Source organism: Rhinolophus hipposideros (assembly GCF_964194185.1).
Source record: "Rhinolophus hipposideros genome assembly, chromosome: 20".
In the NCBI taxonomy this organism is placed as follows: Eukaryota; Metazoa; Chordata; class Mammalia; order Chiroptera; family Rhinolophidae; genus Rhinolophus; species Rhinolophus hipposideros.
The window spans coordinates 8,570,554-8,588,618 of record NC_138066.1 but is presented as its reverse complement, the minus strand read 5'-3'; the positions used below and the strand labels follow the sequence as shown (position 1 = coordinate 8,588,618).

At 50.0% G+C, this 18,065-nt stretch overlaps 2 protein-coding genes across 11 annotated transcripts in view; both read right to left on the bottom strand.

Moving 5' to 3' along the window:
* Positions 1-1,700: 1,700 nt before the first annotated feature.
* RCVRN (recoverin) lies at positions 1,701-7,696 on the bottom strand (the record flags this gene model as incomplete). The annotated part of the gene is made up of 3 exons (XM_081028555.1): positions 1,701-1,822; positions 4,354-4,465; positions 7,316-7,696. 3 exons carry the CDS (start codon positions 7,694-7,696, stop codon positions 1,701-1,703), a joined length of 615 nt encoding a protein of 204 aa, XP_080884681.1.
* A 4,217-nt stretch (positions 7,697-11,913) lies between these two features.
* GAS7 (growth arrest specific 7) overlaps positions 11,914-18,065 on the bottom strand; it is a 210,905-nt gene continuing 204,753 nt past the window's right edge. For all 10 annotated transcript variants that reach the window (XM_081028078.1, XM_081028081.1, XM_081028082.1 and 7 more), the window contains one exon: positions 11,914-17,946. In XM_081028078.1, the coding sequence (XP_080884204.1) occupies positions 17,833-17,946 (114 nt within the window). In that variant the 3' untranslated portion in view covers positions 11,914-17,832. The remainder of the gene's footprint in view (positions 17,947-18,065) is intronic.

The following is an 18,065-nucleotide window of genomic DNA, read 5'->3' as shown; positions in this document are numbered from 1 at the left end:
TTTAGGCTGGAGAATAAATGGGCCTTCAAAACAATGACTCCGATGATTTTGTGAACCCACAGGTGGAGTGATTTCTGAGGTGCTGCGGGACCTGGAGCTCTGAAAAGGCAGTGTGGGCCAGTGGGCAGTCCTGGCCTGGCTCTGCTCATTAGCTGGCTGCTCCTAGGCCAGCTTCTTGCATCTCTGGACCTCCTTTTCCTGTCTCTAAAATGAGGGGCCTCCAGCACATTTGTCTTCGCCTCTCACAATATCAATACTGAACTTATCCCCTGAAACCAGCAACTCTCCTTGTTTCCCATCTCAGCAGATGGCATCACTATTCACCCAGCACCTAAGCCACTTACTTGGCTGCCATCCTTGTTTCTCCCTCCTCTGCCTACAACCAGAAAGGTAGATTCTGCCTCCCAAATATCTCCAGAGAGGTCCCATTCTATCCCCTGGCCCAGGCAGACTGGGTGACTATAAAAGTATCACCTCCAGCCACCCTGCCCCCCATTGTGCCCCTCTGATTTATTTCTACCCCTCCATAGGGTTCTCTAAACAGAGATCCCTCTTACTCCAAACCCCACAATGGTATTCACTACCCCCACTGTAACACCCAAGACTTCCCATGGACTGCAGGGAAGGTCTGGCGTGGTCTGGCCCCTGCCTACCATTCAGGCTTAACTCACAATTGGGTCTCCTTCCTCCTTCTGCTCCCTGGCTACAGTGGCCTTCTCACAGGAAATGCTCATTCCCGCCTTAGGGTCTCTGCTGAGACAAAATGCTTCCCTACTCTTTCCCCCACCACAGTCCACTGTGTCTTAATTCAAATGTCTCTTCATCAAGAACAGCTTCCCTGATCTTCTGGACAAGGCAGCCCCTCCGTGACATCTTCCCACAGTGCTTTGCAAGTCTCCATGGTAACCTCCCCACTTGTGATGGCTTTTTCAAGGTCGGCAGTCCCCTCTGCACCCCGTGCCCTGCAAGGGCGGGGCCGAGTCCATCTCCTTCACCACCAGAAGCCAGCACCCTGGCTTGTGGCTGCAGTGGCAACACATTCCTGTCTTTGAGGCTGAGCCAACAGAAATCATTCCCTTTTCCAGTTCAAGAACGGCCAGTCAGCCAGCTGTGTGCTGAGCTCCTCTTGCATTTATTCGAACCTGCTTACCCAGCAATCCACAAAGGAGCTTAGATGGGGTGATATTTAGGACTCCTGTGACCTAATCCTGGGATTATCATGGGAGGCATGGGCTGGAGAGGAGGCAGGGAGGTATCATGGGAGGGACTCTAAAGACATACTGTGTTTCCCCAAAAAGAAGACCTACCCTGGAAATAAGCCCCAGTTAAGATCGTCAGCCAGACGGACGCGGTTAGTATGTTATGACAATTTTCCAGAAGAAGATGACATGGCTGTATCTGAATAAATGTAGATTGCTGTACATGAAAAAATAAGACAGCCCCTGAAAATACGCCCTAATATGTCTTTTGGAGCAAAAATTAATATAAGACCCTGTCTTATTTTCGGGGAAACATGGTAGGGAAGAAGGAATCGGTGGATTGCCAAAGACACTTCCGTTTGGCAGGGAACTGTGCTGTGTGTTTAATGTGCTGTGGGTTGGAAGCCTCTCTCTTGGACCCTGGGGTGTGTTTGTGTGTGCACATGTGTGTGTGAGTGTGTTTGAGCAGTGAGGGGCAGCAGGAGAACTAAGCAGTTGGCATCAAGGGTTCTTTTCCTTTTCGTTTAACCTTTCCTTCACTTTTTGAGGCTCAAGTTGGATCAGTCGCAGAATTTCGTTATTAGCCAGGGTCCTCTCGATGAACTCTTCCTCTGTAAGTTTATCTGTACATGGGGAAACAATACTACAGTCAGGATTGACTGTTCCAAGCTTCGACAAAGCTGGTATCTGCCAGCTTGCCCCATACAGATGTATCTATTATGAAAACGCTGAGTCTCTGTCCCAAGGGTACCCCCCACCCCTGCCCTAGATACCCAAATCTTCCTCCTGGCCCCTGGACCTCCCCATGAACTAGCAACGAGAGGGTTAATGACAAGAAAGGCAAGGGGTCCAGGATGCTATGTGTCTCTTCTGACTGGCCAACGCCTCTGGCTGGCTGGTTATTAAATATTTTGAATGTTACCCCCGGTCTCAAGCCTCAAGTTCTGGGGGGATTTCTAGGGGACTGAGCAAAGCAAATAGAGCCTCAGCAGAGAAGCAGGGAACGGCATCCACCAGGGAGAAGGGAGTTAAAAGTGAAGGGTCCGATGTGGTGCCAGGCAGAGCCTGGCTTATGGAGAGATCTCTCTGCCCGCCCTAACACCTGGGCAGCCCTACAATTCCCGCTGACAAGTCCGCCATGATTCTTTCCTCTGCATATCTGCATCCTCCATCTGCCTCCCCATCGGAGACTCTGAGTGTCTTGCCCCCACCCACTATTCAGTTCTGTGCATTTAGATGCCTCACTGAGCCCTTCTTCTGTGCCAGGGCCACTGTGCTTGGGGCTGGGGTCACTGCAGGAGGCAGAGGGCAAGGTGTGGTACAGAAGGGAATGAGATAAAGTCCCTGGCCTCAGGAAACTCCTTGTCTGGCGGGGAAGACAGTCACCTGTAGAAATAAGTCTGAAAGGAGACGGGTGCTCTTTCAGCTCATGATTATTCTCCTAGTTGCCTGCACGTAGCTTGGTGCTCAACAAAGCTGGGCTGAACTGAATTGTACTTCCACTGGCTTATGTTCTAAGCCTTAGGAACATCCTTAATCCCTCCTGGATTGGGGTCCATGCTGGTTCCCTGTGTAGGTCTGAGTGGTGAAACTTGGGTTGTAAAGTCCCAGCTGCCCTGTCAGCCTTACAGAGGGCTAAAACTGCCATCAGAGCCCAATTCTGGAGTGAGGTACTGTCTTCAGGTGGGCTGCGTGAAAACACACACTTCACCTGGCAAGAGTAACACGCCAGCCGCCTACCACCACCACCTCCTATGATGCTCACCTGGGTCAGTTTTCAAGTTCACAAGTGGCAGAACAAGTGACTCAGCACATGGCAGATCCACGGAGATGTTAAGAAGGGGGTTAAAGAGCAAATGGGGTGAGGTGCCACAGGGAGTCATCTTAAACGGCTAGGATCTGTGCGAATGAGGAGGAGAAAAAGGTGCCTAAAAGGGAGGTGACATCACGGCTAGGACTAGGGTGAAGCAAGGGAGCAGCCTACCCTGCAAAATTTAAGGAGGCGCTCCCTTTCAGGATCGTGCGGCCCAGGCGTGTATGTAAGTATGAGCGCCTCCTTAAATGTTGTGCAGGCACCTCACTTGCCTCGCCCTACTTCTGGCCCTAGCTGTCAATGACCTTCTCGTTTAGTAGGGCAACCGTGCATTTCTCTCACTTTCATCATCCTGGCCCCTGTGGCCACGTGACATCAGCTCCTCTACCGTACCCTTCCCAAGATGGCCATAAGCGTCAGGCTCTAGCAGCTCCAATTCTGGAATCCATCACCTCTTTCAATGTAAGAGCACACTCCTCGGGCTGCTCCCAGCCTAAGACTGGACAGGACAGGATACCAAGACAGGTCAGCTCCTTGAGAAGGGGGCTGAAGGACACCCCATCCACTTTGCCAACACTTTCTTAGAACGGCACTGCCGTCTGAGACCTTTCTGACCCAACGTTCCTCTCTGCCCACACGCACCCCATTCACTTTGCAGTCGGAGGCTTCCCAGCCTCTTCTAGATCCTTCTCCATTTCCTCTCAGAGGCTTTTTCCTCAACAAACCTCTTGCAATCTAATTTAAATCTAATCCCATCTGGCGGTGCTTCTGGGGAGACCTAAAGTAACTTCCGAAGTAAAACCATATAAATGGAGATCCCACTCACATGGGAATCGATGCTAATTCAGATGTAGACTGAGCTGAAGTTTGCTCTGTCCTAACTGTCCAGAAAGCGTTTTTAAAAACAATACACTGAAATGTCTACACACTGGCACTTCGCTTAAACAGAAAGTGGTTTGCAATTCCTCTACACTCTCCGTCTGCACACAAACCGCTAACAAACTGTTGCCTTTACTTTTTATTATTCCTTCAATATGGGCTAACTCTGTTATAGCCGAAGATGTTGCTCTTCAAAAGGACTCCATTTCTAGCTTTCCTTCTCCCCCACAGACTCTCAGGCCAAGACGGAGTTGTATACGCGATAGAGTGTGGCACCATTCCCATCAGCAGTGTCAGCTCCAGACAGGCCCCAGAACTGGGCTTGCTTTCCCCCCAGAGGCCCTTCAACCAGCCCCAGACACAGGTGCATGATGGGATAAGGTGTCCCCTGTCCTGCCTGGGCACTGGCACTCAGAAGGATAAATCTTGTTGGGTCTCGGTAGTGAGGGAGGAGGCATTCACCATCATCTTTCTTTCCAAAGAAGCCCCAGATCTTCTCAGCTCGCTTCTCAGGGGTATTTTCGTCATCTGGAAGGCGCTTCACATCCTCAGGGCTGATCATTTTGAAAATCGCCTGCAGCAAATCAAGAGTAACAACACATGTGGGGAGCAGTAGGGGCTGGCGGCGCTGGGGAGGCCCACGTCGCTGACCAGGCATCCTCCATGGCAGAGGTGAAAATGCAGATACCCAGGCTTCATCCTGCCCTACGCAATCAAAACTCTTGGCAGGCAGCCGGGCATCTGCATTTTTGAGATCTTCAGATGGGACAGGGAATGTGGGGGAGAGGTGGAGAAGGCTTTCGCTTCTTATTTTGTTCCTTTCTGAACTGGTTGAATTTCCTAACTATGTAAACATATTACTTTCACCTTATTTAAAAAAAAAAAGAAAACAAAGAATGAAAAGCTCCTGATGTTGCAGTTTGGGAACCACTACCTTGAACTCTACCTCCCAGAAGTTTTAGAATATCTAACGGCTTTCCGAGTCCACGTGATACCCAGGTTTCCTAGCCAGGTTGGCTTATGGTAATAATGGCTAAACATTTGTTGAGCACTTAACATGTGCCATTTTTCTAAGCATTTTCACATGTAACCTTCATAAAAACTTTATGAGGTAGGTATACCAGGCCTTATTTTACAGATGAAGAAACTGATACAATTAACTTGTTAAAAGTCAGCCAGCCAGAAGCAGGAGATTCTAACCCAGGCAGTTGATTCTAGAACCTTCATACTTACATTACCTCACCCGCCTCCTGTTCTTATGCCTTGGAGAATATTCCAGTGGCTGGGGAAGGGCTTGTAATGGAAGGTGTCAACAAGAACTTCCCAAAGGTCTCCCTAGCGCACAAGAAGCCCCCATTTACCCTTCTGCTCAGGGAAGGATCCAGAGAAACGCTTAGCATTAGACTCAAGGATCCTTCTCACTTCCCTCTGCTCTTACTAACCAAGGACCCGCATTTGCGATATGCGGCAAAGGAGGAAGTACCTCTGGACCTGCGATCAGGGAAAGGGACAAGGTGATCTCCATGTACCCTTCCAGCTCCAGGTTACTTCCAGCTCAGTGACTCCAGGGCTGGCCAGGCCCAGAGAGGACACTCAAGGTCATGGCCCCCGAGCCTGTTCCACCCTGCACCCTCACCTCTTGAGACAGGCCCGGGGTGCAGGCAGTGTGTTGGGTGGGAGCTGAGAGAGCACCTTGGAGATACCTGGGAGCATGGCCAGGCAGGGACAGTAATGCCTGTGAAATTAGCCTGGAGGGAAGGTCAATAGCTTTTAGAAGTACCCTTTTAGCCCCCGTCCCGCCCTGGGCTATAACAAAAGGAGCAAGGAAATCAAACCGTGGGGCAGCAGCTTTGGCTGGCAAGTGCCCAGCAACTGAAGGGTAGGTGGCTCCCTTAACTCTTCTCTTCGTCCTGAGCCATGGGAACGATGTGCAGGCCTGATGGCTAAACACTGGGAGTGGCTGGCTGCCTGCCCCACTCTGCTTCTAACACCAAGGACAGGGTCTTGTGAAAGAACTGAGAAAGAACCATCAAATGCTCACCCTGGGCCCTGGGAGGTTATATGGTTTTTCCAAGGCCATGCAGCTAGTTGGTGGCATAGCTGGGACGAGGACCTGTGACTCTTAACTCCCAGGTCAGTGACTTTGTGATCTGGTGAATAACAGAGCCTTGGCACCACCTTGCACAGCCTCAGCCATGCTCCCCCCCTCTCTTCCCTTCACCTCCCTTCCCCACCTCACCCTTCCCTTTCTTTCTTCCTTCTTTCCCTTCTGCCCCTCCTCCACTTCCTCCTCCTTTTCCTCAAGGAGCACCAACTTGTAGGCCTCTGCTGAGCCTGGCGGCCTTTAGGTGGTTCTGAGGACGTGTCTCCGTCCCAGGCTCCCCGCCAATCCAGGGGAGATTGATCTGAAGGCCCTGTCCAGATGCCAGTGAGGTTTCCACACATGCCTGCCCTTAATGGGAGATCCAAGCAGAGTCCATAAGATGCATGTTTGGCAATTTTATTCATGGTTTCTCCTAATAAGGGTGGAAGAATTGCTCAAGTGAAAGCAGAATTACAAACGCATAAAAAATTATATAAAATATGATAAACGTTCTCCCTCTTAACAAGAATGGAATTAGAGAAAAAAAGCACGTGGCCTGGAGTAGAGGGATAAAAAAGATCAAAGGGAATTACAAATGATATATAATAGGGAAAAATGGAAACATCCTAATTGCCCCAACATATGAGAATCATTAAATAAAAATATGGAAAACATTAATAACAAAACAGTAATTGAAAAGACGATAAAATCATATATGAATATATTATATTTCTAAAATTATTTCAAATATACAGATAAAAGACTGGAAAGGTATCTCTGGATGATGTAAGTAAAGGCAATTTCAATTTTCTTTTGCATCTGTTTCTAAATTTCACGAATTATTTACGTATTAAATAAAATTATTTTCAAGACACCTAAAATCTTCACAACAAATGATCTGATACTGGGCCAATATGGACAGAGAGGAGAATGCATGTTGGGAAGCACCGGCCTACAAGGAGCCTGAGGATCCCGTGGTTCGGTCTAGAACACAGGACAGATGAGAAAGCTGAGGCTGGCGGGGTGAAGTGACCTTCCACGTTACGGAAACAATCAGAACTAGCAGATTTCCACTCTGGCCTTTTTCTACTGTATTTGAAACATGTTGAGACCTGCCTCGGCCCCGCCCCGGCCCCGCCCTCGTCCCGCCCCAGACCCACCCCGAACCCGCCCCAGACCCGCCCTGAAAACGCCCCGGCCCCGCCCCAGACCCACCCCCGCCCCGGCCCGGCCCCGCCCCACTCCCGCCCCGGCCCCGCCCCCAGTGCCCCGGCATCAGCAGCAGGGAGGCCCTGACCCTGGGTGACCCACGCAGTCCTAACGGGGGACGTGGAGACTGACCATGACAATCTCGAGCACTTCGCTCTTGCTGATGGCCCCATTGCCGTCCACGTCGTACAGGGAGAAGGCCCACTCCAGCTTCTGGCTGGGCTTGCCCGCGGTGGTCATGTGGAGGGCAATGACGTACTCCTTGAAGTCCAGGGTGCCGTCGCTGTTGGCGTCGAAGCTGCGGAACACGTGCTCAGCGTAGGCCTTGGGGTCCGAGTCGGGGAAGAACTTGGCGTAGATGCTCTGAAACTGCTGCCTGGTGACGCGGCCGTTGGGGCACTCCTTCCGGAAGGACTGGTACCAGGCACGCAGCTCCTCCTCCGTGAACTTGGTGTTCAGCTGCAGCTCCTCCAGGATGTCCTTGGACAGGGACCCGCTTTTGCTGTTCCCCATGCCCGGCAGTCGCCGCTGGACGGGTGGGAGCGACGTGGTCTCCGCGTGCCCGGCTCGCTGCTGCTGGAGATGGATGGATGTTGAGCTGTTGCTGGATTAGGAGGATTTGCAGCAGGTTCACCCCAGTACTTGGAGGGAGGAGGGGCTGGGAGCTCATGGGGTGTGGGGGGGAGCTCCCAGAACCCTTCTGGGATTAAAATACAGAGCTGACAGCAAGTGGTCAATCCATCTTGGCCTTCTGGGAGGACAGGACAGGCGGTCAGAAATTCGAGAGCCCACGCCTTGGGCCCAAACCTTCCCTTACCCTATCCCAAACTCTAGCTCTCTAAGAGCCACGATGTTCACGCCATGTCCTCCCGCCTACCTCTGAGGTCTGGTGGGTGGATCTTTCATTGAGCTCTACAATGCAGGGGTTAGGAGCCAGGCTCTGGAGCCAGTCTAGGGTTCAAATCCCAGCTTTGCAATTTACTGGCTGTGTGACCCCAGGCATGTTTTTTCACCCCTCTCTGCCTAGAATGCTCTTCTCCCAATCTTTCACCTTCTTCGTGGCTTTCCCTAAATGTCACCTTCTCAGCAAGGCATGTACTGTCCATTCTATTTACAATAGCACATCCCACTCCCGACAATCAGCACACCCCAGACTGTTTACCCTGCTTTGTTTTTCTCCATACACCTTCTGACTTACTATTTTTTTATTCCATGTGCTGTCTGTACCCTCATCAGAATGAAAGCTCCATGGAAGCGAGGATCTGTCTCTTGTTCCCAGCTGCATCTCCATTGCCAGAATGGTGCCTGGCAGGTTTGGGCCCTCAGTGAATATTCCTTGAGTGGACGAGCATAATAATAGCATCTACCTCATTGTTATTGTGAGGCTAGAGATAATATGTGCGACACACTAAGACTAGAGCCTGGCACATAGTAAGTGCTAAATACATGTTAGTTTTTGTTATTATTCACCTCTGACCGGGATCAAAAATTAAGCTGCCTACAGGGGCTGGCAAGCGAGGGAGGGAAGCAGCTGGACTAGGGAGTAATAGGGAGAGGTGAGGCCTGTGTCACACATGAAAGAGGCTGCCAATGTTCGATCCATTTCCGTGTGGTCGTATGGGATTATGGCCCCGTGTTACTAAATTTTTCAATTATCCATAAAGCATCCATAAATCAGATTTTTAGACAAAATGTCTAAACTTTTAAGCTTTGGTTGTTAATTCATAAATTTCAAAAACACGGTGTAGGCCAAATACAACCTATATGTGGCTCAGTGTCAGCCCACACGTTGTCAGTTTGCTACCCAGCCTGGTGTCCAGAGCTTGCAGACAGTAACCCAGGCTTGTTGAATGAGTGAAGGGGTAAATGGGAGACAGAGAGCTCTGCAGGGGAAGCCTTCACAGCCCTGCCGTCAGCTCAGGTGCATGCACAAGACACAAGAAAGAACGCTGGTGAATATATTTGGTAACTGAATTCTCATCACCCAAAGGAAAGGTCCGTGGTGCCCTGGTTTGGCAGAGCATGCTAGAGGGGACATGCCTGGAACCCTCAAATTACCAAATTGGATGGGGAACTGCCTCCTCTTTGCCCAGGGGTGGTAACCACAAAGAACAAACCCCACAATGTCTAAGCAGGTGAGTTGGGGTTTGCACCCTATTTCATAACAGGTTAATACTAGCAGGAGACAGCAGGTCCCCATGCCTGGGAGAATGCCACTTGCCAGGCCCGCCCTGATGTTGCTTGGGGTGGACCGAGAAGTTCAGGCGCTGACCTCACCCACTGTGGTTCCAGAGCATTTCTCAGGAGGCCTTAATGTTAGTTAGGGTGTGTGTGTGTGTGTGTGTGTGTGTGTGTGTGTGTGTACTTGCTATTTTTCCCTTCAGTTTGTGAGAGCATATTATTTCTTAATAGGTGCCCTTTCTCTTCTTCTAGACTTTCACTATTCTGTAGCAAGCCATTTGTTCTCAACAGCAGTTAGAAATAGGGCAGTCACCCAACTCAAAAACCAGCAAACAAACAAAACCCAGGTCATGAAAATGGGGCCAGAGGCTTCACCTGTTGCCTCCGAACCAGGTGTGGGAGGCCATTAGAAGTGCCCCTGGGTGCCAGGCCTGTCCACAGCAAGCCTGCAGGTGAGCCGAGGCCAGTGTTATAGGAAAGAAACGGGGCTCCAAAAGGCATGCTTCCTGCTAGGATCACATGGCTGCTGATGGCAAAGCCGGGAGGAAAGCCCAGCTCTGCTCGGCTCCCGGTTCATGGCTCTTTTCATTACATTACAACTCCTTTCTCAAGGAGGCCTGAGTCCAGGGGCCAAAAAACTCCATTTCTGTGGATGAGAAGCTGGGGTTGCCATAAAAATGGAAGAGGCTGTGGGCAAGGAAACAGGGCCCCAGGTTAACACAGAAAGCAGCCAGAAACCCCCCAACCTGCCTTGCCCTTTCCAAGGGCAAGGAGGAAGGAGCTGGAACCAGGTTGGAAACAGCCTGGTGCTATCCATAGTCTTCAGGTTGCCATGCCAGGCATGGGGAGGGGGGCCCAACTGTGGGATGGAACCACAGGCAGCTGTGTTGATGCTTCTGAGACAAAAGTCATGACCTGGAGGTTTGTTTGAAAACCTGCATAAACATCTTCTGTCAAAGGGACAGTTTATGCTCCTTAGCCAAACAAGTTGTTGGAGATGATGTATTGTGAGTGGATTTGTTAAGTCTGAGCTGGGGCCCATAAACTCTCCCCGAACCCCAAAGACCATTGGGGAGAAGGCCTCGTCTTCGGTCGGAGTCTCAGTTTGTGTCTTCACTCCTGGTCCTGCCTTGACTGAAAGAAGCAGGCTCTTCCCAGAGGCTGGCTTGGCCATACCCCAAGCCAGGAGTTCTGTCTTGGCTGTTAGTCGGGGCCCAGCCCCGCAGCCCTCACCCCCATTCCTCTGCCTTCCCCTGCCATGAGCTGAAAGACAAGATGACCCTTATTCTTCTGACCTGGAACTGGAGCCTGCACACAAGTCTGCACCAAGAGGGCAAAGGGGGCCTGGAGAGGGTGAGTGGGGGGCAGAGAATAGGAAAGAATGCTCCTCCCACAGCAGTCCCATTGCACTGAATGGCAACCCATCCTTTTGGGTGCTTAGACTGAAATCCTCAGCACCTTTCTTTCTGTCACACCCACACTCCAGTCTGTCAGAAATTGTGTTGGCTCCACCTTCGGAGTACATTCAGAACCTGACCATTCTCCCCACCTTCACCTCTCCACCCCCTCAACCTGTCCTGCCCTTTCCAAGGGCAAGGAGGAAGGAGCTGGAACCAGGTGGGAAGCGGCCTGCTGCTGTCCACATTCTTCACATATTTTCTTGCATTCCTGCATCTCTAGCTTCCTGCTTCTGCCCTTGTCTCTTATAGGTCTGCAGCAGAGCCCTGTAGCAATGAAGCCAGGCCGTTTGCTCCTAGGCTCAGACCCCAACTCAACCAAAGGCAAAGGCCTTCCATCACTGGCAAAGCCCTGCAGAAGCTGCCCCTCCCGACCACCCCTCTGCTCTAGCCACAAGCAGCCCTCCCCACCCCACCCCACCTCCACCCTGGGCCTTTAACCAGGCCACATTATCTGTCTTTGATTTAATGCCACATTCTCAATGAGGCCACTCTGACTTTCCTATTTAACATAGCAACTCAACCCACCCTCACGCTCTGCCCTTTTTCTTTCTCTGTAACACTTAATACCTTCCACACCCACAATGTGTAATTTTTTTATGTGTATTGTTTTTGTCTGTTATCATAAGCTCATCTGTTTCATTCACTGTGTTCCCAGTACCAGAGCAGTGTCTGACATATAGTAGGTACTCAATAATTATTATAGGCAAGCAGGCAGGAAGGGATGGATGACTGAGAAAAAAAGCAATAGCCAGGAGCCCCTTCTGTCCACAGGGACAGAAGTCACCAGGGCAGGGGACTGAGGGCTGGGTCAGGTGTGTGGGTCTGGCAGCATGGCACCCACCTGGGGATCAATGCCCAGGTGCCCTTTGTCCCTCTGCTAAGTCATCAGGAGTACAATTATCACCAATCCTGGGAGCCTGGGAGGAACGCTGAGACCAGTGGGACCCAGTGTCTCTGGACAGTTTATTTCACAGGGGATGAATCTAAGAATCTCAAGTGTACACACAGCCGAAGGAAAAAAATAGGAGAGCATTTAACTTCCTGAAAACGTTTTATAATAATGCAGAACAATTATATATAGCAAACGCCTTCAAAATTTAAACCCTTTAAACATTTAATTCTTCAGCATTAATACACACAAATGCTATTACAGGGAGTGGGGAGGGGTTGGCAAGGGCGGATTATAGCCTCCATAGGGATCAGAGTTTCAACAGTGTTACTTACAAATTATATTACATCAATTTTATTTACTGATCTAGGCAGCCAGAGGGTGGAAGGATATACAATGTGGCGTAAACACATTCATACCGGGATGAGGAATGCTGGCAGGAGACACAGCTTTTTAACATTAAAAATGTATAAAGTATTTAGCAAAAGTTACAGAAAACAGACCAAACAAGCAAGTTTATTTTGTTAGAAAATTCCACTTTCATAGGATTTGCTGATGTGCTCGTGTCTGTGAAGGACTGCCCCCAGCTCCCATCCCATGTTCTCTTTCCCAAGGGAAGGGCAGAGATGTAAATTTGGGGCTGGTCACCAAGGGTGGCTGGTGTCCCTTTGGGTGTCTCTCCCTGGGTCCACATGGCTGCCTGGAGGCCACAGCTCCTGAAAACCGGTCTGCTGCATGTGATACGGGAAGAGGAGAGTCTCCACTTGACAGATGAGTCCACAGAGGTCCTGGGAGGGGACGTGACTTCAGGTTATGAGACAAATGAGACAGCAGAGTGGGGTCAGTCCAGTGCTCTTGCCCTGGTACATATGTTTTCCCTCTCCGTCTCTGTGTCATACCCACCCCATTAGAGCACCCACGTGCCAGACCCTTTGCATTCCACCACTGCAATCCCGTTAGAAATGTCCCTGAAACACAAAGGGTCAATGTCTCCTGAATAGCACAGAGAGATCGAGGGTGGTCACAACCCCTCTCCCTCAGAGGCACCTCCCACTAAAGGCTCCTGAAAGAGCCTCACCCTCCCATCTAGAGGGAAAATGGAACATTGCTTTTTTTGTCACAGGTCTTATTCTTAGTCAAACCTGCTAAAACAGTAATTGGGTCCCTCACCTTTGGAAAAGACCTAACAGGAATAAAACTCCTGGGGAGGGGAGAACGATGAGAGTTCTCCCTGACAAAATTCAGCCCAGAATCATCCCAGCAGCATAGATCCTTGGCTCCCCGCCACGGGACCCTGTGGGCCTGGGCTCCCCATTTCCTGACCTTCACCGGGCCAGGACTCAGGTTTTGCTTGGAGAAGTGCCTGGTTGCCTTCCAGAGCTCAACCTGTCACTGAACAGGACATGGTCAAGACACGGCTTGGAGGAGTCGTCACCATGGGGGGTCCTAAGAGGAGCTGCCTCATTCTTAATAGCTCTTAATTTTACCTTCATTTGTGTCTCCATGGAGACACGCCAGGGTATCCCTCTCATGAGGATTTCAGGCAACACCACGCACAACTATGCTGATGGGACCCAGAGTCAGTATGACCACGTGCATAGGGTATAAAATTGGAAATGAGAAGGGGAGGAGACAATGCAGTAACTGGAGAAGGCCTAAGTGACCTTCTAGAACAAATACCTTCGGTTTGCAGATGAACCAAGACACCCAGGAAAGGGTCGTGATAAGCCCAAGGCCCCCTCCTGCCTTCTCATCCATGAAATATCCGTGTGCCTTCCACATCCCAAATGCTCAGTGAATGCCAATGTATGTGAGCTGACATGAGGGTTCCCAGGAGGAAGGGGATCTGCTAGCCGAGACACAAACTTCAGGGCACAGCAGCAGTGGAAGGCAACTGAGCCCTGCTCACCCTCTTCCCCAAATCCTTGCGGCTTTCTGCATTGTCAAATCCTAACATGAAAAAAAAGGCAAGTGTGAGCCCCAAGAACTGCCCGTGGGCACAGAGGGCGTTTGGAGACTTGGGAGCCGTAGGAAGCAGGCTAGAAGCAGCCATGCAAACAAGCTGAAGACCCCAGAACAGGAACTTCTGGGGCAGACAACTCACTTTAGCAGCAAGGAAGCAGTGTGGTACACCCATGCAACGGAACACTGCGCGGCAACGCAAGGGAAGAGATGATGGACACACAACTACATGGGTGACCCAACCACACTCAGCTGGGTAGAAAAGCCAGACTCAAAAGCTACGTAGTGTGACTCCATTTATAGGATGTTCAAGAAAAGACAAAAACTATAGGGTCAGAAAATCAATCAGTGGTTACCAGGGGCCGGGGGTGGGAGGAATAGATTGACTACAGAGGGGTCTGGGAGAATTTTTGCAGTGATGGAAATACTATGTTGATTTGGGTGGTTGTTAGAGGTTTTATACATTTGTCAAATTCACAGAACTGAATACTTCAAAAGGGTGAATTTTACTGTATGTCTATAAACCCCTACACTGGATGTTAAATACCTCAATAAACCTTGAAAAAGAAAAGGCAGTGTGTCTTGTAGGGCTGGGCTGGGTTATGGGAATAAAATGGTGTGCTGGCTAAGTAAGCATGCGACTGACCTGTACCCCCCTTAACGTTTGCAAAGTGCTTTCCCTACCTACATAGTAACCAGCGGGACAGCAGAATCCTGTGTAAACTGGCCTTGTCGAGGCCGCTCACAGCTGGAAGTAAAATCCTTTAAACAAGCCGAGGTCTTTGACGTCCTTTGAATTTTATGGCTTGTATTTCCAAGAAGGGACTTTGGCTCAGGCAAGATTTGTATGCACCCACCCACTAAATCTAGTAATTGATTTCACAAAGGGAATAGAAACAAACCCCTGGTTTACGAGTGTGCACACTTTCTGTTTGCTTCAGCCACTGGCCAGCCCCAACGAGCAAAGCGCCTCGTACTGCAGAAGTCCTTCTTGCCCAACATGCACTGGGTGGAGGTGGAAAGAAGGCCCAAGGTGATTCCGCTGACAGAACCTCAGGACAGCCATCCCTGTGGTTCAGCTGGCCAGTGCTTTGCAATACTGATCCAAAGCATTAGAAAAACTAGAGAGGAACAGTGGCTTTTCTTGGAGGTTGTGTGGCAACCAGCTCACTGGGAACACCATGTGTCTTAGAGATATATTTTTTTTTAAATCAGGTTTTCACAGACAAAACTAAGTGCATCTGTGTCTCCCAGGTGGAGGCAAGTAGAAAGGGCTCACCTGATTTCAAACATGGAACAATGGACATGCTCAAGAATAACCCAGACTCACCCACTCTGAACAAACCCAGCCAAATCCTCTTATAACCTAAACACTGAAACATAAACAAAAACAGAACAACACAACAACCTACCCAGAGCACACTTTTAGATACTCTAGACTTCATCCTGAACTTGACCCAGTGGGGGCCCCTGTTTACAGGGACAGAGGGCCTGGACTCTGGGCTCCAGCCCTGCTCCTCATTCCCTGTGTTCATCTCACAGCACTTACTGGCCACGCTTGGGCTTCATTCTTCCTCTTTGTAAAGTAAGGAGAGTTATTTAAAACAAAACAAAAATCTTGGAAATTCGAGTTGGATATGGGCTGAGAGTCTCGTGACCAGGTGATTGAATCCTTGATGCTGTCTACCTTTGACCCAGTGTGTAAATGCTGCGTGGTGGTCGCTTATATTGTAATTATAGGCTCACAGTGGGTTAAATGTGGAAGGGATGCCATGTTCTCCTTCTCCAGAAAGATCTAAATAGTCCCATCTACCTGGAAAATAGAGGGGACGGGGGAGCGTGCCTGTCTTGTGTGTCAAGTAGCTGCTGAGTAAAAGAATGAATGAATAAATGCAGATCTATCAGCACAACATAAGAGCATCTCTGAAAACCTCAATTCTGCACGGAGTACTTGTATGTAAGACCCCCGGAGAAAAGATAAGTCTATACAAAATAAGAGATTGTGGACTTCCCTGCTCAAAGGGCCACATCTTGCCCTCAGATCTTAGCAAAATGCTTGGCCTTAGCTAAACACTTGACGGATGAATAAAGGAGTAAAGAAAAACAGAAAAGGAGTATGTGAGGAAGCTATCGAGACTGAAGTGAGGGACTGAGAGGGAAAGAACAACTTTAGAAAAGAGACTGGCCCACCATGGTCCAACTCGGGCTACCCTGCAAAAGGCAAGAGCTCCGTCTGTCCCAGGGAATCCTCAGATGGGAGTGAGAAGACGAAAATCAACGAGCCACATCCACTCAAAATATCTGTGTTAATAACAAGGCTACTGGCTTTGAATATTTCCAAATCATCCACAAATTAGTTTACTAAGCAATTACTACTAGCACCCATTTTCAGTAAAGAAACCAAGACATCATATCTTGAAATTGGTAGCTGGTACCATGGCCAAACTCCAAATCTAGAAAGAGTGGTTCTCCACGCCATGGACAGATCCATTCTAATGACTTTCAAGTTGGTGAAGGCCTTCCCTCACATTGACCTTTTTGACTGGAATGCTTCAAGTAAGAAAAGAAAACTGACAAAATTTAATTTGCTTTAGTATATATTTGACATCTTTCTACCATAAACTAACAGACAGTAATTCTGACAATGAAAGAAGTGCAAAAGATTCAAGATTAATAAGTCATCAGTTACCGACATGGAAGATTGTGAGAAACACCAGTGAGCTGTGCTTAGAATTCTGCCCTCCTGTGAAGTACGTGGGTCCTGTAAATTTGAAGCAATCGATGGGAAAGATTAACTAAGAAAGATGGGTTCTTAGGGCGTGGGTTCCAGGCTAGAATTGGCCCCTTGCCTAGCTGTGTGACCTCCTTCATGTCCCTTTTATTCTTCTGGCCCCTTCAAACTGATTCTCAAGACTTAACATGATGGAGAACATGGTTTGGAAAGGGAGACAGTGATAAGCAAGGGCCCGATGGCAGCCCTGCAAGCTGTCTAAGTCACACTCAGACCAGGCTTTTCCAGGAATCAGGAGATGGAGAAAGGGGACGATGGAACCAGCACCAAGCCAGGGCTCAGTGGCAGGCTCTGGAATGTGCAAAAGGAGCTAGGAAGCCAAGGTGGAAGGACACTGCCTAGTAGGGGACAACTTATTGTGGCCACATGAGTCTTCAGTGCCTGCACAGGGACCACCAGGGAGAGAAAACCATACAAGGGACAGCAGTTCCAATCCAGCCACGCAGAAGCAGGTGGAGCATCTGGGGGATGACAAAGACTTGCCCCAACCCATGTCCCACACAGGACTGACCCAGCCCCATTAAGGGCATGGGAGGGGGTGGGGTAGGAAGAGGGAGTGTATGAAGGTTGGGTGCATTGGGATTTCCAGAGAGAAGACTTTACAGAAGATGCCTGCTCTAATAGGAAACACAATTCAACGCTCTGACACACGGCTAATTTGCTGAATGAGGTAGTTCCATCCTGACCTCTCCAGGCAGGGTCAGTCTGGGAAAACAGGAACCAAGCCTTCTTCCCAAGACCCTTGATGATGAAACGTGACAGATAAGAGCAGGATGTGGGCTCCCAGAATGCAATGGGAAAAATAGAGGACTGCAGAGGATGCTGAGCGTGGGCTGTTCAGATGAATGGTGACTTCCATCCACAATTCTGATCCTGACACATTGGCTTGGAGATAGAGACGTCCCTCCCCTGACACTTCAAAGCCCTGGAGACAAGGAGGCCAGCTGGAGGAAGGGCTTTCGGGCTTCCAGGGGCACACACATGTGACATAGCTGGCTCTGGGTGGGGAGGTGACCCCTGTGTTGCTCAGTAGGGATCATAAAGTTCCAGCTTCAGTTTGTTCTCGGAGCGGCAAGCACGGCACGGCAGTTGGGGGGGCTTCGGCCTCAGAGACAAGAGCAGGGCAGTGAATCCATCTTCCTGGCCTGGGAACACTGGGGAGCTCCCAGCAGGGCCATCCAGGCTGTCCTGGAAAAACCAGCTACTTGGGGAATCAGCACACCCTCCCCTCTCCTCAGTGGACCAGGAGAGTGGGTGGGAGGGCAGCTCCACTGGGCAGCAGGCCCCATGATGGGAACCACCACCTCCTCTCCATTGGTCCCTCAGCCCCTCTCCTTGGCAGGACCCCCGGGGCCCACGCGCCCTTCTAGATCTCCATGTCCACAGGGCGGATGTTGCCTGTCTTGTGCTCTCTAACCCACAGCTCCCTGTCTTTGGCTGGGTCCACTTTTCGAAGCAGTTGATCCACAGGCTCGACTGTCTGCAAGGGACGGAGAAGAGGAGACACCGTCAGAGGTGGCAGCCAAGCCAGGGACACTAGCTCTGAGCCATTCTGCTCAGGCCTTTGTGCCTGTCACAACAGCGTCTACAGAGGGATGT